The following is a 24,428-nucleotide window of genomic DNA, read 5'->3' on the forward strand; positions in this document are numbered from 1 at the left end:
TGTGTGCAAGCAGCCTCCCACGTTGCAGACCCAGGGCAGGGATTTCTCACGCAATAAACAATCAGGCAGATGCAAAGCCTCAAAAAATACTCAGCTTTTAATCTGTAAACTTGCAAAGAGAGACCCAGGAGCAGAGCAGAGATGAAGGAGGCACCAGGGCAGGTGAGACACAAGCAGTCAGGTGCAGAGCCAGAGAAGATGCTGATGGGGACAGATGTGCTGGACAGTCCCTGACTCCTATGTGCAGTGCCATACCCTCCACAGCTGCTCTCTGCATCAATGCTTCAGTTACACAACCAAATATTCACCATCTGACTGCTCAGAGCAGTGGACAGTGTGCTCAAGGGAGCAACAGAGCTGGGCTGAGCACCAGGGATGTCCCTGAGCCCCACCAGCACCCAACAGAGCAGTTTGCTGGCTGAAGGCTCTCAGGCATCTGAAAGATGCCTGAAAGTGGGTTCCAGCTGCTATTTGCCAGCAGCAGGAAGGCATAGTTGTATTATATGGACAGTGACAGGAGAGAAACCCAGCCTGGCCTGGGAGGTAGCAGGGCTGAAGCATCGCCCCAGGTGATGCCATCATGGGCATCTCCTGCTTGAGGTTGGAGATGGTTCAGTGTGGAGGCATTGAAATGAAAAAGCCTCTTATTTAAAAAATAAAAAAAATTCTCTAATTTCTGTGGCTACAACATGGGGGAAGCAAAGTTTTTCCAAATTGCTGTGTGTACCAGAAGTGCCCCAAGCATTGCTCAGATGCTCCCAGGGGAATTTTATTTCTCACACCAGCTGTGTGGGCAGGGAGCAGGTTTGGCTGGACCCTTCCCCATCCCAGCCCTTCCCTCGAGCAGAGCCAGGATACAATGGGGACATCATTGCATTTGTGGTGGCAGGAAGATAAAAGCCATTGGCAGCAACCGCAGAAATGAGGAGCCACAGCTGAGCGTGGGCATTGGGGTGTGGGGCAGCCTGGGGGGACAGAGCTGAAGTTCCTTGGAGGGAAGCCAGAGCCTGACAGCACCAGGGACATGGGGGCTGGACCAGGCCCTTCCAGTTGGACAACAGCAGCACAGTGAGCAGGAATAGCTGCAAGGGAGGACAGGACTGGGGGCTGCAGGGAGGCTCATCCATGGCACATCTCCTCCAGCTGCACCAAGGATCCCTCAGTGAGGTGTGTGGCTGTGTCCTGCACCCTGCTCATGTGGTGGAAGTGATGGATCACCATGGAATGCTGGCCAGGCTGGCAGTCACCACACCATAGTGATTCCCACGATGGCACAGAGGTCATTGCTCTGCAGGGCAGCAGGATCTGAATCCTGGCACCAGGACAAGGGCCCTCCTCATGCACTCTGCTCCACTGTACTGTGCCATCCACCTTGGCTTGTCAGAGCTTGGTTCCCTCCGGTGCTTGAGGGCAGGATAGGGCCCCACTCTGCTTCACACCTGGGCCCCCAGGCCTGCCAGCTCCTCTGGGCCACCCTCAGGAGAAGGCACAGCAGCTGGTTTTCTTCTTCTGTGACTCGATGTAATCGTGGATCTGGAAATGGGGCTCATCCAGCGGCTGCACCGCACGCTGCTTCAGCTCCCTAGAGGGGTGAGGCTGTGTTACCCCCTCCCACACTGTGCTGGGGTGTGGGAGGTGGTGGGGCTACAGGGGACACCTTCCTTGTTCAGTGCCCTGGCCCCAGGTACTCACTTGGCAATGGCCAGGAAGGCCAGCTCCACGTTCATGCCTGTCTTGGCACTTGTCTCCATGAAAGGCACTCCATACTCCTACAAGAGCAGCACGACCCCATCAGTGGCCATCCCCAAGATGCCCTCCTGGCCCTCGGAATCACCCATGTAGCCTGGACAAGGCTTGAGGGTCACCCCCTCTCTGCCTTGTCCCAGGTTTTGCAGGACTGCTGTGCTGCCCTGCAAGAGCCAGGCAGGCCTGGGCACTCAGAGGGGATGGTACGGCTGCATGGGAACCCTGAGTGACCTGAAATTGTCTGGGGGGGCTTAAGTTGGGTTAGACCATAGCACAACTCACCCTGGCCAGTGATGCTCCATCCTCTGTCCTCACAGCTCTCTCGCTGCTCACATCAGCCTGCCAAGGGAAGAAAAATGTCCCCACACACCAGAGCAGCTGGCATCCTGGGGCATCTGGCAAACCAGCAGTGTGGGGTGTTCAGGGGGCTGACAGGAACGAGGGGCAACATGGATCCAGAAGTATCCACTGCCCAGAGAATCTGGGATCTGTGGAGCTTCTGGGACCTGGTGGCATTGAGGATATCAGGGGGAACCTGGGACCTGGGGACACTGAAGACCTGGGACAGTACCTGAGAGCATCCAGGACCCAGGGAGGCTCTGGTACCCTGCTGGGCATCAAGTACCCAGCATCATCCAGGATCTAGGGGACATCCAGTCCCAGGGGGAAATCCAGTTGGGCACTGGGCACCCAGCAGCATCTTTGACTCCTGGAGAGAATCTGGGACCTTGTTGGGCCTTTAGGGCTTGGGGTTACCTGAGGTCCAGGGGTGCATCCAGGCCTGGGTGGGCATCCCCTACCAAAGCGTCTCGTTCGAGGAGCACCCCGTACCTGGATCCTCAGGCTCGTGCTGCCACCCGCTGGCCACCGGGAACACTGCCCTCCCCGAGCCCCCAAACCCTGGGGACATTTGGGACAGGGGAACCACTCCGGGGACAGAGGAGCCACCTCTGCGCTTGGCTGGGCCCAGAAAGAAGCAGAACCCGGCAGAGGGTGCAGGCAGAGCCCCATCCCTGCACAGCCATGGGGATGGCAGGGGCACGGCACAGCACAGCAAACCCCAGGGTGGACGGGGACCCTGCACACACCTTATTGCCCAGCAACATGATGACCACGTTCTTCTGGGCATACTCATGGATCTCCGTCAGCCAGGCCTGTAGGGCAGCAGGACTGTGTCGGGGTGAAGGGTACTCTTGTCCCTCCCAATTCAGCCCCCACCCCTCAGCACCCCCTCCCTTCCCTCTCAGCCCTCACATCCCCTCAGCACCCCCATCTCTCCCCCACAAGGACAGGGATAATGACTTTTCTTGGCACAGGAATTATCCCAGCATCACAGATGAGCAGTCCTGAAAACGCCCCGTCTCCTGGCTACAGCCCAAGCCGTGGTTCACATCCTTCCCAAACCATGTTTTCTCCCTCAGGCATTCACCGTGTCCTTAAACAAAACTCACCCAGCCGTGCAGCATCCAGCCAGGTGCCCTGGGATGAGCTCCCAGCTGGCTGGGTCTGGCCAGAACAGCCAGTGCTCACAGGTAAAGCAGGCTGCCAACTGCTCCAAACAGCTGGGCAGCCAAGCAGGGCACCCGCGCTCCCAGGCCCTGGGAGAAACTCCCCCAACCCTTGGTGGGACTCACGCGGATGTTGTCGAAGGACATCTTGCTGGTGATATCGTAGAGCAGGAGCAGGGCTGGAGGGGAAGAGGCAGAGGCATTGCTGCACTGCAGGAATGTGCTCTGGATGGTCTCCCCATCCCTGCTGAACCCCAAACTCACCTTGGGCATCCCGGTAGTAGGCATGGGTGACGCTGCGGAAACGCTCCTGTCCTGCTGTATCCCAGATCTGCTGAGAAACTGCCCTGGTGAGAGCAGGGAGAGCAACCTCCCCGAGCTGGGTCTGCTCCTGTGGCTCCCAGCCCTGCCAGACCACCACACTCAGCCTGAGGTGGGTTTCCATCTGGAAGTTTCTTCCCCCCTCCCAAAGCTCACCTGCAACTTCACCTTCACACCATCCACGGCCACCACTTTGTTCTGCAGAAGACAAGGAGAGCAGGTTTATCAGCCCAAAGCATGTGCATGTGCCAGCCAGCCCTGGCACTGAGCTGGCATTCCACAGCCCCTCAGTTGCTCTCCCTGGGCCAGTGGAAAGAAGCAAGGCTGCCTGTGGGGCTGGACATCGAAGCTTCATTGCTACAAACGGTGATCCTCATTGCTTGGCAGCTACAGGGACATCCCAGAGCAGCAACCGCTCGAGGCAGAATCAGTGGAGAGGAGACAGCAAGATCCCAGCCTGCCTTGGATCCAGTGCCTCGTTCATCTCCTACAGCCAGAGTCCCTGCACTTGGCTCCCAAGTGCCCTAATGAGTCAGTTAATGACCTTGGCTGCCCAGCAAGCCCCAGGAACACCGACCTGCTCCGGCTCCTGCTGGGAAGCTCTGGGATTGCAGCAGCCCCCGGGAAGTTGGCAGAGCTGTGGAAGTGGGGAAGCATGGATGAACCACACATAATTTTGCATTTATTAATAACAGGTTGGTGCATTTTTATGTTTGCTCACCAAAAAGCCCTGCTCTTTCTGACACGACTCTTCAGCTCCCATGTGCTCAGGAACCACTGCTGCACTAAAAATTTAGCCTGTTTGCAGTAATTTAAGGGGTTTGGATGCTACAAACTGCCTGGGCATGTGCACTGGGTGCTGCTGGATGTCCTGCTCATGTTTTCTTGGTGGTGGAGCCTTGCTTGGTTCTTAAAGGAGGTAGAAAACACTGAGCTGGAGGGGCTGCATGTAGGACACAGCTGTATCCAGCACGGCAGGAGGAAATCTCCTGGGTCAGGTTTGCAGCCAGGCTGGGCTGGGACCAGGAAAGGAAATAAGCATTTCCAACTGAGCTGGGAAGGCAGCTATTGAGGCTTAAGCAATCGCTATTCTCATCTCAGAAGCACAGGGGCTTCTCTCCAGAGGCCAGAAAAAAGAAAAGCAAATCTACTGAAAAGCTATTTTAAGACTCCCAAAGAATCATACTTGGAATCTGGAAAGAGAAGACCCCTGACCCCTATAAATAATTTGGTTGCCTGGAATTGTTTGAAATGGAAATTCAGCCCATGTGGCGATGACAGCATTTGAGCAAAAAACAAAAACATGCCCTAGGAGACTCTGGAGATTACCTAGAGCAGTGAACCATGAGCTGCTGGAGGGGATGCTTGCACGAGGCAGAGCAGGCACCTACGGGCTGGCAACACCTCTGGGGAGAGCAGCATTGAGCCCAGCAGTGGGACACAGCAGATTTTCCTCCTTTCATGACTTTATCATAAGGACAGGCCTCATGGCCTCTTCAAACCAAACCCACAGCCATCTTTCTCCCCCAGCCCCTGATCACCAAGCCCCCAGTTCCACCAAAAGCCAAAGACAGCTAGGGCAGCAAAAGTGGCAGCAAACAGGAGCAGCTGCAGCTGTGGGGGCAGAGGAAGCTCTGACCGCACTTGACAGGTGCCGGTGGCTGTGGGCAGAGCCCTGCCCGTGACTTCCTTCCTGCTCTGCCCTGTGCTGCAAACAGCTGTGCCTCCCTGGACACCCTTAGAAAGATCCTGCAGCTGAAATTTGGTGAGCAGACAGCAGTGTGGAGGTTTAAACAGAATCTAGTAACCCTAGCAACTTCTCAGCAGCCTATTTCAGCCCTTTCAAGACATAAAATTACAGCAACCTGTGTTTGTCCCCCCCAGCTGTTGGCTTTGGCCTTCATGGTGGAGTGTACTGGCTGTCCAGCACACACCCCCAGACCATGAACACAGCTGGGATGGGCTAAACCTAGACTCTTTGCTGATTTAAAGGTAAGAGGCAACAGTACCAGTGGGCTCTTCTGTCTGTTACTGCTCTCCCGGGGAGGGGTGGAAGGGTTCCAGCAAGAACCTGCAGCTGGTTGGGAGATAATTGGGGGTACAGAGGCTGGAAACCCCCATTCTCCCTACCCAGCACCCTGTCCTGGCCAAGGTGCAGGTGGAGGGGGGCGAGGGGCTGGCAGCTGTGGTGGTCTCACCCGGAAATCTATGCCCACGGTGGCAATGAACGTCCCGGAGAGAAAGGCCCCGTCTTTGAACTGGAGCAGGAAGCAGGTTTTCCCCACGCCCGAGTCTCCAAGTAACATCACCTGCAAGATGGGCGCAGGGAGAGATGTCAGCAGGACAGGGAGGGAGCAGCACCCCTGACTGGTGCTGAGCCCTCCCCAGTTCCTTCTCTCCCTTCGTTTCTCTCCCCAGGGCTGGTCCCGATGTGTCTGGAAAGCCCCGTGGGGGCTGGGTGTGGGTGGGACCCCTGAGGGTGCGGCCAAGCAGTGCCCCAGGGCAGCAGGGCAGCCCCCAGCCATGGAAGAGGGGGAGAGCTGGTGTGAAAGCAAGTACTGCAGCAAGAAGAGATATCTCCTAGCCACGCCCTGGCCATCTCCCAGCGCAGCAGGCTCCTAGAGAACCAGCCACAGCTCCCATATGCCCCTGACCCGGGTGTGCCCAGCCCAAGGGCTGATGCATGGCTTGGGCAAACCCTGCGTGTCCGGGACTCTCTCCCTGTCAGTGCCTGCTGCAGACACCAAAGTAAACATGGTGCCTTTCCCCTCCTGCTAAGCAAACAGGATCAGCCCAGGCTCTCCAGCCACTCCAGCACCACTGGACTCAGGCAGGGAGCAGCCAAGACCAATGCTGGGCTCCATAAGCACAGCCTTTCCCAATGCTGTGTTCTTTCTGCCTTCCTGCAGCAACCTGTTCCTGCCCAGCAATCATTAACCTGACTGCATCATTTTTCACCCTTATGAAAAATAGCAGTGAGCAGGACTTCAGCAGGAAGGTCCATCCCTGCATACCCACCTGACAGGATGCTGGAGCTTGCAAAGTAAACCTCTGCAGCCCTGCTGCCCCTGTGGGCCATGGCCACCTTCCACAGGATGGCACAGCAAATGACAAAGCTGGTGGCTGGAAATGCTCTGCGTCCTGCTACCACTTTGCTGGCCAAATCCTTCCCCAGGACTTGTGGGGAGCTGAGGACACTGCTCAGTTCTGCCTCCACCTCACTCTAGACCAAGCTGAAAACTGTTTTTCTCCCTCAAACATGGAAATTGCCCTCCATGAAGAGGAGTCAGAGAGGGGAGGATAAAGGCAAAGGAATAAAAGCAGTTTAGAGAAGGTGACAGCGTGCAGAACCACTTTGGAACCGGCTCAGTGAGGGAGCAGGGGGTGTCGGGGCTGACACCATCAGTGCTGGGCTCAGCCTGAGGCTGTATATTAAATTTTGGGGGTAAAAGGTTCATCAGTCCCGTGCTTCCCCTGAGCTGCTTGGATGAGGAAGGTGCTTCCTGGGGCAACCCTTGCCTGGGCTGGGGTGGGGAAGAGGGGGGCACTCAGAAAGGAGGCCTGGCAGGGGTGCAGAGACATTCATAAGTGGCACCCACCCCATAAGTGTGGGTGAAGGGGGCCCTGGGCTGGATCCAGGGCTGAAATGCTGTTCCCACCTTGGAGCCCTTGGGGTGCTGCGATGGCCTGGATGGGGTCCTGCTCCCCCTGCCCTGTACCATGGTGGGCACTGTTGTGGGGCTGGCAGGAGCCCCTTGCCCTGGAAAAGGTCTGACGGGCTTTCGGGGGGCAGAGTTCGGCCACGCTCCTCTTCCCCCGGGAGCCCCCCAAACTCCTGTTCCTGAAGCTCTCCTATGCCGGGCAGGGACACCCCCGGGGCACAGACGGCACCCTCGGGACAGGGACGCTCCATCTCCACCTCCCGGGAAGGAAAACCCCAATCTCGGCACCTGCTGCATCGGGGGCTCCCGGGGCAGAGGAGGGCTGGGGGGATCAGCTGCGGCTGCCGCCTCCTTCGCCTTCCTCCCCGTTTCGCGGCCGCTTCCTGGGCGCGATTGCAGCAGCGGAGGAAGCGGGCGGCCCTCGGGACCCTTCCTAAACCCTAAACCCCTCCTGGTCTCCCCCAAGCCGGGGGCGAACCCAAACCTTCCGCTCTGGCAGGGCTCGGAGGGTCCATCCCTGCTCCCCCCGCGCCGCCTCCCACCTTGCCGGACAGTTGGTAATCCCGGGGCAGCGCCGGGGGATCCCCGCTGCTCTTCGGGGGTTCCCCGCTCTCCCCCGGGGTCTCGCTCCCCGCCGCCCCATCGGGGCCGCCCATGCCGCGTCCGAGCGGAGCCGCCGAGTCCCGGCGCCGCGGGAGCTGCGGGAGCTGCGGGAGCTGCGGCCCCACCCGCCTTCCTCCTCCTCCTCTTCCTCCTCCCCGGCCGATGCCACCCCCGAGGCCGTGCCCCGGCCGCCTCCCTGCCCAGCCCGGACAAGGGGGGGGGGGGAGGAGGAAGAGGCTGAAGAGTGGGAACCTGTCCCACTGCACCCCCGCAGCGGGGACCCCGCGGTGCTGGGGTTTGCTACCGGCTTGGCTGCACGGGACAGCGGGCAGAGCCCCGGCACGTCCCTCCGGACACGGGCGCGGGGAGGAACAGCTCACCCCGCACATGAACAGTCACCTTGTCCCTCACAGAGTGTGGGGATGGACACCCCGGCGCTACCAAATCCCACCGTGCCACGCCGGGACAGCGGGGATGGCAGCTCCCAGTCCCAGCCCCCAGCCCACCCCAGGGTGGGGGTTTGCCCCCTCTGCTGCAGCCCCAGCGGCGCTGAGCTGGGCTCGGGTGAGCAGCGTGGAGCCGGGAGCCGTGAGCTGAGCCGAGCCGAGCCAGTGCCCCGGCGCCTGCCCCTCACCCGGGGTGGCTGCCAGGCCTCCCGCTCCCCCGGCTGCTCGCAGCCCCCTGCATCCTACACCAGCCACTGGGGCCAGCTCATACTGCACTTCATTTAGGAAAAGCCCAAGCATGGGAATGTGGGAGAATTCCCTGGAGAGGGATGTTTTGTTACCCAAAACCCCACCCCGTAAAACCTCATATAAATCCATGAACTACATCTGGTCGAAGTCTTCAGCCTTACAGGCATCACTTCATGTATAGGAGCCTTGAGCCCTCCCCAATCTATTTTCCCAGGAATATCTCAACTCGTCTCATCTCTCCCACATCAGGGCTAATCTCAGGGCAGCCCCCATCCCTGCTCACACCACTGGGATCCAGGGGTGCAGGGCTCCAGTGCTGTGCCCCTCTCTGCTCTCCAGGTGAAGGCCACACGTGGTTGCAGGAGGTCCAGTGACAGAGGTGCCCTCTGGAATGGCATCCACCTCCTGCACCAGCCAAGCCCTCCTCTGCCCCCCGGGAAATAGAACCTGTATTTCCAGTCCTGTAACTGCGCTCAGACCCAGCTGGGGGATTTATAGTTTATATGTGCTCTATGGCCAGGAAAGTGCCCAGAGATGGAGGCTGGTAGCTTGGAGCTCCTGGAAGTGGCTGAGCTTCCCTGCAGCAAGATGGGGAGGGGGCTGGAAGGATATGGAAAACCGTGCTGGGCAGGAAAAATGCCTGGCTGAGCATCACTTCCACACACTGGCATTTGCTGCCAGAGAAACAAGGCAGCCGGGAGCTGGAGGAGATCCGTGGTGTGGCTGAGCCTCCTCTGTCTGCCCATGGCTCAGGGCCCTCAGCAGAGGCACCTTGGCTGCTGGTGCCTGGGCTGCTTGGCCCCAGACCATCACCACTGGGGCCACATTTTCCTGCTTCCTTGGCCTGGACTAAAAAGAAAATTCCTGTGGGTAATCGCATCCCCATACGTACCAGCCCCTTGCTAAGTTCCAGCTTTGTCACAAGGCTGAAGGGATGACAGTCTCTCTGGAGTAAGGTCCCAAGCACTGTGCCTGTCCTGAGCTCTCCCAGGAGAGGGGACACACACATCAGAGCCTCTTGAGACCCCACAGCAGCTCTGCAAATAGCTCTGGATGGCAGACGAGTGCTTTTCCCAGCACCGTCACCATCTGCCAGGGCCCCAGGCTGGACACAGGCAGGACACAGGCTGGCATCTCCCTGGCAGAGCAGGGCAGCTCCAAAGGCAGCTTTCTGTGTGTGAAGCACAAGGCTGCACTCGGACACGGCCCCACCAAGGGATTTGGAGTATGGAATTTTACCCATCCTTCATCCCTCCCAGTGGTCCAAAGCATGCCAAGAAGCACACAGCAAAACCAAAATCCTCCTCCAGCAGCACCAAAGCAAAGTATCCAATTCTTTGTGCTTACCACAGATTCACAGATCCTGATTCCCCAGATAAAGCTGCTCCCCAAGGGTGAGTGCACAGACCAAGGACCAGGGACTGGGCTCTTACCGTAAACCCAATGCCCACAGTGGCAGAGAAGGAGCCAGGAATGAACTTGCCCTGGTCAAACTGGACCAGCAGTGATGTCTTCCCCACGCCACTGTCTCCAACCAGGATTGTCTGCAAGGACCACATAAAGAGGCATCAGTGCAGGTGCAGGTGATGGGGGAGCTGGGAGCCAGACATTTGGGTAAGTGTGCTGGGGGAAAGTGGCAGCAAATGCAGAAGGATCAAGAAGGACCCACCCAGCCCCTGGATCTGTCATATTTGGTTCTGCCACTTGCCCAGAGAGGAATTTCCACCCCTTTGTCCATCTCTATAATTAATGAAATGTTCTCTGGGATGAGCTTCGGGTCTGAAACCCACTGGACCCTGTCAAAGAGAGGAAAGATGGGAGGGAAAGTAAAGCACAGCCTGTCATGGAGAGTGAGCAGGAGAGAAGCTCCTACCCCAGCTCAGGAAGCTGCCAGGCAGAAGCAGCCTTGGCTCACACAGGCCTGTTGGAAAACCTCTTTGGGAGGACTTTGGAGTCACTGGATCAAGTCCAAAACTGTTTACTAAAGAGAGCATCTCCTGCAGCTACTGCACACAGCTGCTGCCACAGCCACACAACCTCGCCAGGTCACAGCCCTTGTGCTGCCTTAATGTCAGGGACCCACAGCACTCCATCCTGGCAAAGTGATGGGTTTGAAATCATGGGGTCCCTCTGCCTCTCCGGCCTCCATGGGAAACCCCAGACAGCTCCCATCCCTGAGCAGAAGGAACAAGGGAGCTGTGCTGGTGTCAGAGCTGTCACCTCTTAAGCAGCTCCCACACTGCCAGCCCATGGCCCTGGTACCCCTGGGGAGCTCATCTTCCCTTCTGCTCCTACCCGTGTCCCTCAAAATCCCTGACCTAAGGGAGACCTGCAGTACACACAGAACCCCTCCCTTCCCTCTGCTGGTATCTGGGTTTTGTTCACAGAGCCACTGGCAAACATTCCCATCCTTTCAGGAAACTGAGCCACTTTCAACCCTTTCACAGGACACGAATTAAAAATAAACACTCTGCTACCAGCCTTCTGGTGGTTTGGGCTTTGTCTTCCAGGACAGGGGTGTTCCTGAAGCTGCAGTTCTGGCAATCATGGTGTGTCCCCTCTGTTACTGGTCCCCTGTCACTCCTGAGACTGCAGGAATGAGGCAGCGAGGTGCTGAGACTAAACCTCCCCACCCTCTGCATCCACCTCTGCTACACTTGGCTGCATCTGTTTTACCTCTGTTTGGTTTGTGTTTGTGCAGCTCCAGCAGCCTTGCTCCATCCTGCAACACTTCAGTCCTTTGACTCCAGCCTGAAGGTGCTTCAGTACCTCCCCAATATGCAGGGGAGCCGCTGTGCACATCTGGTCCTATCTCTCTCCTGTCCTGAAGTGCCCTGGGGTGAGACCAATCCTGGCACTACTTCAGGCCCTGCACTTTCCCTTGTGAAACACAGGGTGAGTGTGAAGGAATGTTTAATCAAATGCCTGAACAGCCCCAGACCTGATTCCATACACTGGGAGGCCATGTGGGCTTCACAGCCCCTGGTGCCAAGATTCCTGCACCCCACAGATCCCAAAGAAGTGGGCTGAAACCAAAAGCCAAGGAGCCTGAGGACCCCAAACCATGCAGGGATGTGGGACTGGCAGGAAATCAGCATCCTGCCTTGCATAAAGCACCACCCCACAACCTGCCTGGAGTGTGCTCACACTGATACACTTCAGTGAGTGCTTGCCTCAGTGAATCAGCACTTTCCCTTGGAGAACTCATCCCAAACACTGAACCTGTCCTGGGAAAAGCTGACCTGCTGAGCAGAGCTGTTGGCAGGAGGCAGCCCTGCACCTCTGCCAGATGCAGGCTGCCACACAGGCCTGTGTGCTGAGAGGCAGCAACCTGTGCCCAGATCTGCAGGCAGAGATTTCTCCCTCCTCCCTGCCTGGGCTCTTTGCAGGTCACTTGTACATTCAGAGCAGCCGCGTGAGCTGGGAGCTTGCACTGGGGGAATGTTGGGAGGCAGAAATCTCTGGGCCAGAGGAACTGGTTCACCCCTTTCCTGGGGGAAATTTCCCTGCCCAAATCCTCCTTGGCTCTTCCCTAGGGCCCAGAACTCTTCCCTGTGCAGAGAAAAGGATATGCCCAGGAACAGCTGGATAGGAAAGCACTCCAAGAATTCATTACCATGGGGCTCCTGCACCTCAGTGCTGTATAATTTGGTGTTACATACTGTTTCCAGGTAAAATACTGATGCTGAGATGTGCAACAGGACTGGGTGCACCCTGCAGTGCTGTCTTTGGGAGCAGTTAATGCAGAGAACAGCATTAATTATGGAGGGAGAAGAGCTGGTTGGAATGAGCACCAGAAAGCCTCCAGAGCCCAGGGTTTACAGAGAACATGTATAAAAGGCAGATTCCTCTATTAATAATTTAAATGGGATTCATAATAGAGACAACCCATGAATTGCTTCATGACTTAATAATAACAGCAAAATTTGGCCTGGAACCACCAAGAGATATTCCTAATGACTTCAGGAAAAGCTCATGGGCTGTGGAGGGACAGCACAGTAGAAATCACTGTGGCTGGTCACCAAATAAACAAAAAACAAGAACAAAAAGCCCACTGTAGGGAAGATGTGGCTTATTAGCCCTTGAAATCTCAGGCTGGACATGACTGAGTCATGATAGTAAAAAGTCTCCCAGAGACAAAGTTCCATAGCTGTCCTGACTCTTCCCCCAACCTCAGCCACAGACAGACCTCCTCCACACCTTCTCATCCCCCCCAGGTTTTTTGTTTCAGAGGTTTTTTTTTGGTGGTTGGGTTTTTTGTTTCCTTTTGTTTGTTTGTTTGTTTGTTTCTTCTTTTTTTTGGGTGGGGGGGTAGATTTGTTTGCTTTTTGTTTTTCTCAGGGAAAACTTAAGTAAAATGTTGGAAGATTCCTTTTGGTGCTGCTGATCCTCTCTGCCTGGTGGTGTGGAGATGGAACAGTGCTTTGCCAGAGGTAACCTGACTTCTCCACCACCCCACAGTGCCAGAGAAAAGCAGGTCCACCTTGTAAGACCCTCCTGAAAAGACTTGTCTGCCTGATCTGCCTTAGGGGAAGAGCAAATATCCCTCCCTACACCTTGAGTTAGTTTTGGGGCTAATTCTAATGTGGATGGATCACTTCCAGTCAGAATCATTTCTGGCTCGGCATGGGCTGCAGGGACAAGGCAAAATAATTCAAACTTCCCATACTTGCAAGGAAAAGACACATTTTGGTCTAACCTGCCGATGGAAGAGAGGTTTTGCACGGCTGTCAAGGCAGCACAGGGAGGCAATGGGTGCAATTCCAGTGCCAGCCAAATGGGAGATCTGGGACAGTGCATGTGGGCTGAGGTTGTCTTCCCAGCTCATTTTCGAGATTAAACATTCACAACCTGGGCCTGAGCTAAATATAGCTAATGGAAGCCTGGCAGGGTAAAACCCCAGTCAGGGGAGGCAGGGAAGGGAGAAGTGCCCTCCACAGGCTCTGGTGTTGCTCTCAGGGAGTTGATGAAGCCCCAGACCCACAGGTTTGTGCCCAGGTGAGCAGGATTTATCACAACAATTTGTGATGAATGTGTACGTCCCCCAGCACCGCTGCCTGCAGAGCTAAAGTGGGACATAGCACTGGGAGAGGTCTGAGGGTGAAGACATGTCTGCTTTCAGCCCCTCACTGCCCCACTCTTGTGGCCTCTCAAGCTGAGACTCTCAGTCCCTGAGACTTATTTTTAACCTGCTCTTTATATAAAATTGTGCTGCCTTTCCCCTGCTCCAAGCAGTACTCCAGGGATGGAGTTGGATGATGCTAGAAGCTGCTATGTGCCACAGGAACAGTTCAGGGCTGTCCCCACCTCCCCAGACACTATTTCACCATGGCCAAGACACTTATACCAGCTTGAGAGAGAGCCTGGAGCCCTCTGCCAGCCTGGCTGGGCCCTTGCCTTGGCAGAAGTTATATGTCAGCCCTGCAGACATGAGCTCTAGGGCTGTGTATCAAACAAAACCTGGCTCAGATAATGCAGGAGATCCCTGTTTGCAACCCCTGTTGACACCTTGGATCAACTATAGACAAGGAACACATCCCTCTGCCTTTGGGTCTTGCTCCAGCTAATGGACCCAGGAATCACAGAGGAGGAAGAATGAATTGGCAATGGGTCAAACCACCTGAGAGCAGAATTCATCATTTTGTATCAAGCAAAACTTCTCTGGAACAGCCCAGAATAAACCTCTGCTGTTCCTGCTTTGGTTAGCTCTGGGCCCATTTCCCCCCCAGGTCTGGGTTTAGCCACCAACCAGAAATCATTTATTCCTTGCCTCCAGACTGCAAAGCTCTCTTGAGGTTTTTCAACACATCTGAAACGTGATTGCTTGCTCAGACACAAGATCTAGTGAGGTATTTGCTGCCTCACTTCCCTGGAGTGAGAGCAGCCTTGTTTCTGCAAGACAAGCAGCCCAGCCAGGGGAGGCAGAAAAATATCAAGGGAAACAGCAGGGAATGTGGGACTGGAATGGTTATTTGCCTGGGCAGGTCTTCTGCCCAGAGCCTCATTTCCACCAATGTAATTCCTTAACTGCTGCAGCTGCTTCATGGAGAAGAGAGAGTTAAGGCTTTGCAAAGAATCAAAGTTTCTCAAGTCATCCCTGGAGGCATGTTCTATGTATTCCATGTACAACAGAAATGAGAACTGCTAGTAATTGATATTTTTCTACTAATCAAGGGCTGGGCACCTTGCCCTGAATACAACAGGATACAGAACAGACTGGGATTTGTGAAGAGGGATCCACAGAACCCCAACCCCAGTCCTTCTCCTGTCTTGTCCCATCCCTGGTTTTCCCGAGGGTGGCAGTTCCTGCACAGTCACTGGGGACTGCAGGAAAGCAGTGTGAGGACAGCAGGAAGGAATGATGGGTGGATCTGTGATAAATCAGCACCTCCTCCATCACTCCAGGAGTTGCAGGGCAGTGCCTGACTGCAGAGAGCAAAATCCCTGCTGCTGCTGTCCCCACAGCAAAGCTTGAGCACCCCACATCTTGCAGAGACACCACCAAACCTGACCACCCTCCGTGCCATTGCAGTTACAAAACACAGTCCCAGGAGTTACAAAAACACAGTCCCAGCAATACTGCAAAAGAGGATTTCAAAGCAAGAAGGGCAGGAATGGACGTCTCTGGGACACGGCTATTTCATGGCAGGAAAGTTCCAGCTCATTAATCTCCTTCTGGCAAACAGAGCCCCGGGGTTCAGCTGCCCCCGACCCGCCCTGAGCCTGCCAGGACAGCGGGAGCGGCTGAAGGGCGGCTGCGGGCTGTGCCGCGGGGCTGGCCCCGTTCCAGCAGTCCTGGCTTCCCAAACACGCCGAATCCTGCCACCCCCCTGCCTACCATCAGCCAGGATGTGCTGGGACCGGGGCCAATCCCTGGAGGCTGCCCATGCCCACAGGGGGGACAGAGCTGCCGCCGCACCCCCACGGCCGCACCGGGGTGAGGGTGAGAGACGGACCCCACCGGGAGACAAGGAGCGAGGAAGGCAGAGGGACGGAATTTGTCGGGAAGTTCAAGCAGGAGCGCTGCCCTTTCTCCCCCCTCTTCAGCCCCCTCCCGGGTGCCCCCATCCCCATCCCCATCACCTTGTGCAGCAGTGCCTCGTTGTAGCCGTCCCCCCCCGGGCCTGCGGCGCGGGCCCCCATGGCCGGGGGGGCTCGGGGGTGCCCGGGCCGGGCCGGGCCGCCCCTGCAGCACCGCGGGCAGCGCCCGTCCCGCTCAGCACCGCGGGCAGCGCCCGGCCCGGTTCGGCCCCGCAGCGCCCGCCCGGTGCGGCGCTGCCCGGCCCGCTCCGGCCCCGCAGGACAGCGCTGCTCGGTGCTCGTCGCCGCCACTCGCAGGGTTCCCCGCCCGGAGGAGGCGGGGGGCAGCGGGGAGAGGCCGGTCCCGCCCGGGGGCGGGGAGGCGGCGGGAGCGCCCCCCCCCGCCGGCAGAGCCCGCCGGACTCCCCGCACAACCGCTGGTCCCTCCCCAGCTCCCCGCCCCATCTCTGTGCACCGCGACAGAGCCCCCCGACAGGGCAGAGCCCGGGGGTCCCTGCCGTCGCCGCCGGGAATCGCTGGCCTTCCCTCGGCCGCGGGAGGCACCCACGGGGCACGGCCAGCCCTGGCAGAGAGATTTTCGGTACCAGCTGCGATCGGTGCCGGGCTGAGCACGGAGCCAGGCCCGCTGCCCTGCTCCAGCCCGGGTTCACAGCAGGCTCGTTGGCGCTTCAGAAGTCTCCTGCTCGCACCGAGGCTGCTCTGGCTGACGCCCTGCAGACATCGGCCCACAGAGCCCACGGGCAGGATGAAGCACAGGGCAGGATGAAGCACAGAGCTGCGTGGCCACTGGCGTGTCACCCCAGGGAGGGGCAGCAGCTCGTGCTGGCCAGGCCACCTTTACCAAATTGGTGCTGTGCCTGGTTTATCCCGACAGGTCCACTTTGGGATTCCACTGCATTCACAGAGCCCAGTTAAGCCCCTGCTTAGAGTAAAAAAAAATTATTAGAAACAGGATGAAGCTGTGCCTGAACCTGAGGGTGACAGTCAATATCTTGTTGAGATCCTTTTCTTTACAACTCCCTTTAGAGCAATCTGATGTTGTTCATTGCACTGGAAATAAATTAATCTTTACTCAGAAGTTTATTTAAGAGAGACTCGATTCAGTCTCCAATTCCCTCCTTCAAGAGCAGCAGATGGCCTCAAGCCAGAGGAACAGATCATGCTTCCAAGAGCCATCTGCACCCATCCGATTGCTGTTTGACTGCCTGGGCCTGACATTGCTAATTATATTTACCCATTATTTCTTCTGACTGCAGAGATGGTTCTGCTGGGTCAGACGATTGGACTCAGAAACAATAGCCAGAAAAAAATTTTAAAACCAATAGGGACAGTGGGGTTCAGGCTTGCCTGAGGTCAAAAAGCCCAACCCAACCTAACCCAGACCATCCTGCAGCCAGACCATGGCCTCATGCACTGGAACACAATCAACAACGCAAAAACAAATGATATCACAAGCCCTGGTGTCTGGATCAGAAAATAAACAAGTGCTTCAACATAGTGCACACACCCCACACAGGCAGGGCCAAGAAGAAGAGAGCAGCAAACATCAGGGGGTCTTCAACAAAGCCAGGGCAACTCTTAAACACACCAAGAACTTGTCAAAACTCCCAAACTCCCATTGATGTTTGCATAATCCTTCCTGTGGATGTCCCAGTGCTGCAATGGCCCATTGAGGATGGAGATTTCATGCCACCATCCTGAGTGCATGCTCAGCCTTCTCCTGCCCCAGAGCAGGGGCACTGCCTGACCCAAGCTGTCTGCTGGGCCCCACAGACCCCAGAGACCCAGATCTGCTGCAGGGACTGCACAGCTCTGCCCTGGACACCCAAACTGGGCAGGTACTCAGACAGACCTCTCCTGGAAGGTGGGGGTGAAGAGAAGGACAAGCCCCCAACATCTCACTAGGTCTGAGGCTCTAGGTCTGTTTTTCCCTGGATTGGAATTTCTGGCAGGTCCCTGCTGCAGAAGAAGCTCTGGGGCTGGAAACCATTCTCTGACTTTTTAGCTCAAGCAACATTTGTTAACTACCCTGAGTGACAAAGGAGAGCAGGGAGGGATTGAAGAGCTTCACGGAGCTAATGTGTCCATTCCCTCTGCAGGCACTGGCGTTGCACCAGAGACACACTCGGCCCTGCAGGCTTAACCTCACTCAGCAGGAAGACAATTCTCCTGTCTGTCATGGTATCTCCAAATGTACTGCAGCCTAATGAGACAATACAGATTGCTGGCAAAACACAGGCACTAGCATGCCCTGGCCCTGCTCCAAGGGCTTTATCCCACTTTATCATGCTGGAGGACCTGACCCATCGTAGATAAGTGATAACAGCAGCTTTGTCAGAGCCCAGCAGCCCAGCACCTGCATCACTGCCTCCCTTCACACACTGGGGAATGCATTTCCCCAGCACCCAGAGCAAACCACTTGCTCTACTAGCCTCCCCCAGACCCGGCAGAGGTTTCTGGCAGCCAGTGAGCAGTTTACAGCCCCAAGCAAGTGCTGACCAGCTGAAATCAATGCAGAACAATGAAATCAGAGGAAATGACCTGTAAATTGCAGTGATTCCAAATAAACCTGCAATTTAGATCCATTGTTTAGTGTGTCTGCTCACAGACTGTATCTCTGGTAGCTTAATTACTTGTGTATTTGCCTTGAGAAGTACAGCTCTAACAGTGGAAGACTTAAATCCAGCTCAGGAGCTTCTGCTTCACTGTCCTCCTGGCCTGCTTCTGCTTGTTTTCTGCTGCCCAACCCTATTAACTGCTGTAGTAGCTCCCTGGATTGCCTGTACAACACATCTGGGGGAAACTGGAGCCTTGCTGAAGTCATTCCTTCCCCATGAGCTAGGCAGAAATCAGAATTTCATCCTCTGAGTCCACTGAGTATGGATTCTTAATTTCTTTGCATTAAATAACCCCTGCCTTGGCCCTTTCTGGCTAAGTCCAGCCTCAGGTGGAGCCCAGAGCAAATCCTCCACCACCACAAATTCGGTGAGTATGTTTTGCCACCTTTACTGGCTTTGCTGAATTGGGAAATCTGGGAATAATCCAGACTTATCTTGGGTATCTGAGATGACAGTGGAAAGAGAGATCAGACAGTGCCTGCTAAGTCAGCCAGCACTAAAGGAGCTACAATATTATATTCAGCCTTATCTCCTAAGGACAATTTCCCCAAATTTTAAAATCTGCCTGTGAAGAACAGACTGAAACGACCTGATTATTTTTCAAAGGACCTAGTTTAAACAACAGAATTGGGGATTGGAAATATCATTGAAGTCCAGGGAAGACAGGACTCTGGAAAGGCTCAGCTGTGGTGTGGGTAATATAGTGAGATTAGAACTGGGGAAGATCTGTTCTTGCTGGGCCCTGAACCAAGGAGATGCACGCTCTGTTTGATTCAATTACTGCCTGTCCCAGAAAGGCTTTGAGGCTTTTTCGTAGGACCAACACCAGAGAGTAAACCCAGATTCATAATCTTGCAGAACTAGAGCGAAAGCAGGGTCCGATGGCGTCGGGCAGTGTCCCGTTGCTGCAGGGGAGGGACTGGGAGCGCTGCCCAGGGGCAGGCAGGGGCTGCAGGGGCCCAGGTGTCAGCTCATCTCAGCCTCTGTGCCGTGCCCACAGCACATCACGATGGTGCTGCCGGGGCTCTGACACACTTTGCTCGCTGATGCAGCCACCGAGCCACGCGAGGGTGCTCGCTCCAGCCCCGCATCAGCGCAGACCAAAAGGCAAATGGATGTGCTCCTGTCAGGGTGCGTTAGCGGGATTTCTGAGGAGCATTCCAGCAATGCTTCTTCTCTAACAGAGCAGCCTTGCCTTGTGCTTCCCGGGCCTCTTTCTGCCTAAAGAGAGAGGTCTTGGCTTGCAGGATCCTGCCACAGCCCCCCAAGATGCTGGTTCAGAGCAGAGTGCCTTCCCCTGCCCTGTTTATCCATTCTCCCCGGGCCTCTGGAGCACCTCAGCACCCGTGCCATGGCTGGAGGGTGTCAGGGGGGCTCTCTGCAGGGCTCTCCCCACTTTGGACAGAGTGATTCCTCATCACGCTCTGTTGTACAGATATGTCCCTGAATTGCTCTACTCCCTTTCTGGTTTCGCCTTCCAACTGACACTCACTTTAACTGGGCAGATCTTCCTGTGACAGACTTCTGTGTCAGCACTCTGGGGTTCCTCATTCCTGCCTGCTCTCATCTTGACCTTCCGCTCCAGGAGGATGTTCACACACTGCTGTTTGTCTGGGGCTGAGGCACTGAGCTGGAGCCATCCCCTTTGCAAACCCCTCATTGACAGCCCCCGGACAGTGTCTCACACAGCAGATGAGAGGAGAAGTATCAGAGTAAAACCCCATGTGGGAGTCACAGTGCTGATGTTGGGTTGCTGTAAATGACTGCTGTGTCCTCAGGGGATGGAAGGAGATCTTCCACTGACACAGTCAGGAGCTCTCTGGGGTATAACACAGTCCTGGGGACTGCCATGATGGGGAGGAAGTAGCCTCAGTCTGTTCTGGGGGTCCAAGCCCCTGCACTGGACTGGGCAGCTGCTCATCCTGCCCAGGACACAAACCTGGGAAATAGGGAAATTACACCTCACATCTGATGGTGATGTGATAGTAATGACACAGCATGGATGTGGCTTGAAAAATTTCCCAGCAACTCAACCAAAGTGGCTCTTTGAAGAAGTGCTTCTGTCTGCTTTCAGGTAACTGAGCTGCCCTCAAAATCCTCATGCAGCAAATACCTTTGTAGGCACCTTCCCTGTACACATTCCATCCAGAGTCTCTACCTCCGAGCCACTTGTCCCAGTCCTCCTCTCATGCCAAGGGAAGGGTGGGAAGGATGCACTGTGATTTTTCCAGGAGTTACAGGGATGCATCCCCACGGAAGATGAGGTGGCTGGAGTGGGAAGTGTTTCAGCACAAAGCAGATTTGCCATCTCCAGCCACTTTTTAAATTTAGATCTTGGTGTTACTTGCAGCGTTTTGGCTCACAACCAGTCAGCTGGGAAGGAAGGAGTTACTTGATGACCCAAAGGGAAACCCAGAGTTTCCTCTTGCCATGGCAAGGCATTGAGAGGGAAAGGGATTCTGAGGTTTGTGCTTTCTGCTCTTTCCAAAGGGCATATTGGAAGAAAGCCAGGGAAGTAGCTTTGCTTTGTGTATTTGGGTTTCTGAAACTTTAAATTTAATTCTGGGAAAAACAGCGTTGTCACTCAAAATCCCACAGCTGTGACAAAAAAGGTGGTTTGGGGAGGAAAATAAGATTCTTTTGCCTAAGAAAACAAAAAAAAGCAGCCCAGCTCAAGCTGGCAGCCCACTCCAGAGCCAGAGAGCAGCGGTGCAGGGGGTTGGATGGCTGTCCATCATCACAGTCCATCATCCCAATCCATCAGAGCTGGGAGAGAAACCCAGCATCCCAACCAGTCCATCAGCAGGGGCTGAGCTGCACTCTACCCCAGCCCCTGCATCCTGCTCTGGCCAGGCCCTCTCAAAACTCCCCAAAATCCTTTGGGCTCTGTGCAGGGGAAGGGTTTTTGGTCCCTGCTGGGATGGGCATCATGGTGGAGGAACCTGCTGCATTTTGGCATTTTCCTGGGAACTCAGTGACTATTTCAGATAAAAAGCAGAATCTCTGTCATGGAACACCCCAGGGTGAGTCACGGGTGGTGGGTGAAGGGGAGGAAGTAACTGTCTTAAAAAGAAGACATCCAGGATCTGTGGGTAAACACTGCCCAAAGAAGTGACAGGAGAACACAGCTTGGAAAACTCTTAGGACATCCATGTGTGTGTGGGCCTGGCTTCATCCTGAAGGATTTTTTGTGAAAAACCACAGGGAAAATGCCACCTCAGGAGCAAGAAGCTGGAAAATGAGGATTTTCTTGGTTTGGACCCTTTTCCTCATGAGAGCCACGAGCACAGGTCAGCAAATCTGTATCAGGGGTTCTGGCAGAGCTGTGGAAAGGCTGGGGCTGAGGCAGACAAGGAAGCTCACTGTGGTCATGGCAAAAGACCAGCTGACCCCAAACTTTTCCTCTGGTAGTTACAGGGTGTGATCTCTGAGATTTGCTTGTTCCCTGCCATGTGAACCCTGGGAATAAGGCTTTTCATTCTCTTACTAATATACACCATTGATGGGGGCTGTTTTATTAATGACTGGTGACTTCTCACCTCAGCACTGCTCACGGGCATAGTGGGTGCACAGGCACAGCCTCCCTTGGGCTGCAGCCCCTGGGCTCAGACCCTTCATGGTTCCCTGAGGCAATGCCTGAACGGGTTTACAGCTCCTCTCTCTGTCCCCTGCAGGTGGCTGGGCAGTGACAGGCCCCAAGCAGGTGACAGTTGAGCAGGGCAGCTCACTGGCAGTGTCCTGCAGCTACAAGCCACGCTACAAGCTCAACTCCAAGTACTGGTGTCGCAAAAGCTCCCTCTGGCCTTGCTTGACCTCCATCATCCGAACCGACGGCTCAGAGGTGACAGTGACACAGGACAGGGTGTCCATCAGGGACAACCACACAGAGAATTCTTTCACAGTGACACTGAGCAGTGTCACACCAGGGGATGCAGGCCAGTACTCCTGTGGGGTGAAGAAAGTGGGGATCAACCGATGGCACAGCACCAAGGTGATGGTCTCTGCAGGTAAAACAGGGCTGGAAGCAAAGCTGCCATTAAACTTCCCCCTTGTTCCTCTTCCTCCTCTGCAGTGCTCAGGGCATTGCCTGGATACCTCCATAACCACACCCTGAACCTGCATTGCTGAAGTCTCAGGGACAGAGACTCCTGTGCAGGGTACAGGACAGAGGGTGTGGCGATATCTACTTTGTTCTGACTCTGTTTTCTCTGCCAGCTGTTTCAAACACAACTGAGGACAGCAACCTGAGCCCATTGACCACCAACCCTCTGTGCCCCAGGGGCTGTGGGGAGCCTCCAGTGCTGTGAGTCAGGGCTTGGGATCCAGGCAAGCCCCCAGAAGCATCCCCTAGCCAAAACCTTCATTTCCCATGCATGTATCACCTGGCTTTGAGTTCCCAAGGAGCATCCTGGGGGCAAGCAGGGCAGCTGGAAGGCACGCAAGTGCCCCAGTTCCGTTCCTCATTCCCCAGACCCTACTAAAGCTCTAGCACAACCTCCTTTCTCCTACACAGGTCCCAGCCCAGTGTCATCCACTTGCTGCTTCTGCTCAGCATCAAGGTGCCCATGGCATTAGCTGTGGTTGCTGGGGCAGCCTGGGTGAGGAGCCGGGGCAGGAGCCGTGACCAGGAGATCCTGCAGCTCTTGGAGGCATCCAGCAGCACCAGGACACAGGGCTGCCCACCCATCCCAAACACCTCTGAGCCTCAGGGACGCCCTCCTGCCCCACTGGCCCCCACCCTGCTGGGGCCATGCCACCCCTCACGTCTGCCCCGTGCCGGGAGCTGCTCGGATCCGGGAACTTCTGGCCCTGGAAAGCCTCGGCCCCTCTTGGCAGCCCCTGCGCTGCAGAGGGAAGGGTTTGAGGTGCAGAGAGCCTGTGTCTGTTGAGCTGCAGCTGCCAACCAAAGACAATTTTGCAATAAAGGCTAGGTATCCTGCAGGGCCGTGTCTGCTTGTCTGTCTGTCTGTCTGTCTGCTCCTTCCTTCAGCTGCCAGCATTGCCTGGGATGCCCGTGGCAGCCAATGCTGATGCACATACCTGTGTGGGGACATGCTGCTTTGTGCCCGGGGAGGGGTGGGGACGACATGGGGTCACAGGGGCCATGCAGGCTCCACCATGGCCCAGCTGAACTTCCTCATGGGGAGAGGAGCCCTCAGCCCCAGCAGCCTCAGCCCTTGCCACCTCTGCTTGGTCCACCAAATCCCCATCTCCAGCTTAGCAATAGCCGGGCAAGGGTGTCCTTCCACAACTCTGCTCCCCACTCAGCAGCTGCAGGGACTGGGGACACAGGGGGAGGCCTGGAGAGACCTGATCAGAGCATGGGGCTCCTGAGCCACAGAGGGGCTGTGCTGGCAGGAGACGTGGGTGCTCCTGTCCAGCTGCACCACGATAAGGCCCTGGGGTTACCCATTTCATTCCCCTGGGAAGGACAGGGAGGCCGTGCAGGAGCACTGCCCAGCCTGGAGGATTGTCTGGGCTTCAGGTGGTCCCTGTGCTGTGCTGAGCTACCTCTCCCCCTGGGTGCCCTGCCTGGCCAGAGGGGCTGGGCAGTGTGGCAGTGAGAGGCAGGCTGTGTCCTGACATGGGGGCCAGGCTGAAGGAAGAAAGCAGAGGCTCCGGGGGATGGCAAAGAGGACAGTGCACAGCAAGTAATCTCAGTGACCAGGAGAAGCCCTAAACTCTAGGAAACAGGAAATGCCATGATCTTGCTGGATTTCAGCAGCAATGGAGGTGGTACCAGAGGCAAAAGAGGAAGCCAAGCTCCAGGGACACAATGAAGTTGAGCAGCAGGGCTGTCCCAGCGCGTCCATGTGGTTCCTGCTGGTGCTGGCCTCGGCACTGCTGCCAGCTAGGGCTGAGTGCACCGCCTGGGCTGGAGCCCCACGCTGCATCCAGCAGAAGAAGCGGGAGGTGTCCGGGCAGCTGCAGCGCTCCTGCGAGCCCGTGCACAGGCCCCGGGGCAGTGACAGGGCCCGGGCACCGTGCAGGGATTCCTGAGGGAAACCCTGCCGGGTCACCTGCACGCACCAGCCTGGCCGGGAGACGTTGCCGAAATTCTGGGGCAAAGCGAGTACACGTACTGCTGTTACCTGTAACCGCGAAATTGCAGCCCGAGGTGCGGCAGGGCGGGTTCTCCATCCTGAACAGCTGCGTGCTCCGGGCATTCCGGGTGACTGCAGAGGGTCTGGCCAAGGAGGATGCGGGCTCGCTCCGTTGTGGGATGCAAAAGGG

General features: G+C 56.1%; 2 protein-coding genes across 6 annotated transcripts; one reads left to right on the forward strand and one right to left on the reverse strand.

The window, feature by feature from the left end:
• Window positions 1-72: 72 nt before the first annotated feature.
• Window positions 73-24,428, reverse strand: RAB37 (RAB37, member RAS oncogene family). 5 transcript variants are annotated; one of them, XM_071452696.1, is made up of 10 exons: window positions 24,287-24,420; window positions 9,969-10,079; window positions 5,774-5,884; window positions 3,732-3,773; window positions 3,519-3,585; window positions 3,381-3,433; window positions 2,835-2,900; window positions 2,029-2,085; window positions 1,693-1,769; window positions 73-1,582 (listed from the first exon to the last, which is right to left on the reverse strand). In XM_071452696.1, the coding sequence occupies exons 1-10, from the start codon at window positions 24,359-24,361 to the stop codon at window positions 1,477-1,479; spliced, it is 765 nt and encodes a 254-aa protein (XP_071308797.1). In that variant the 5' UTR covers window positions 24,362-24,420; the 3' UTR covers window positions 73-1,476. The 5 variants fall into 5 exon arrangements, with proteins under 5 accessions (XP_071308797.1, XP_071308798.1, XP_071308799.1 ...); XM_071452697.1 differs by lacking the exon at window positions 24,287-24,420 and adding an exon at window positions 15,619-15,927; XM_071452698.1 differs by lacking the exon at window positions 5,774-5,884 and having other exon boundaries at window positions 24,287-24,428.
• LOC139602754 (protein CD300H-like) lies at window positions 21,312-23,083 on the forward strand. The gene is made up of 4 exons (XM_071452881.1): window positions 21,312-21,484; window positions 21,869-22,201; window positions 22,410-22,497; window positions 22,708-23,083. The coding sequence occupies exons 1-4, from the start codon at window positions 21,346-21,348 to the stop codon at window positions 23,081-23,083; spliced, it is 936 nt and encodes a 311-aa protein (XP_071308982.1). The 5' UTR covers window positions 21,312-21,345.

This window comes from Agelaius tricolor, unplaced genomic scaffold, assembly GCF_023055355.1.
Source record: "Agelaius tricolor isolate 1412-34295 unplaced genomic scaffold, bAgeTri1.0.p SCAF_35, whole genome shotgun sequence".
NCBI lineage: Eukaryota > Metazoa > Chordata > Aves > Passeriformes > Icteridae > Agelaius > Agelaius tricolor.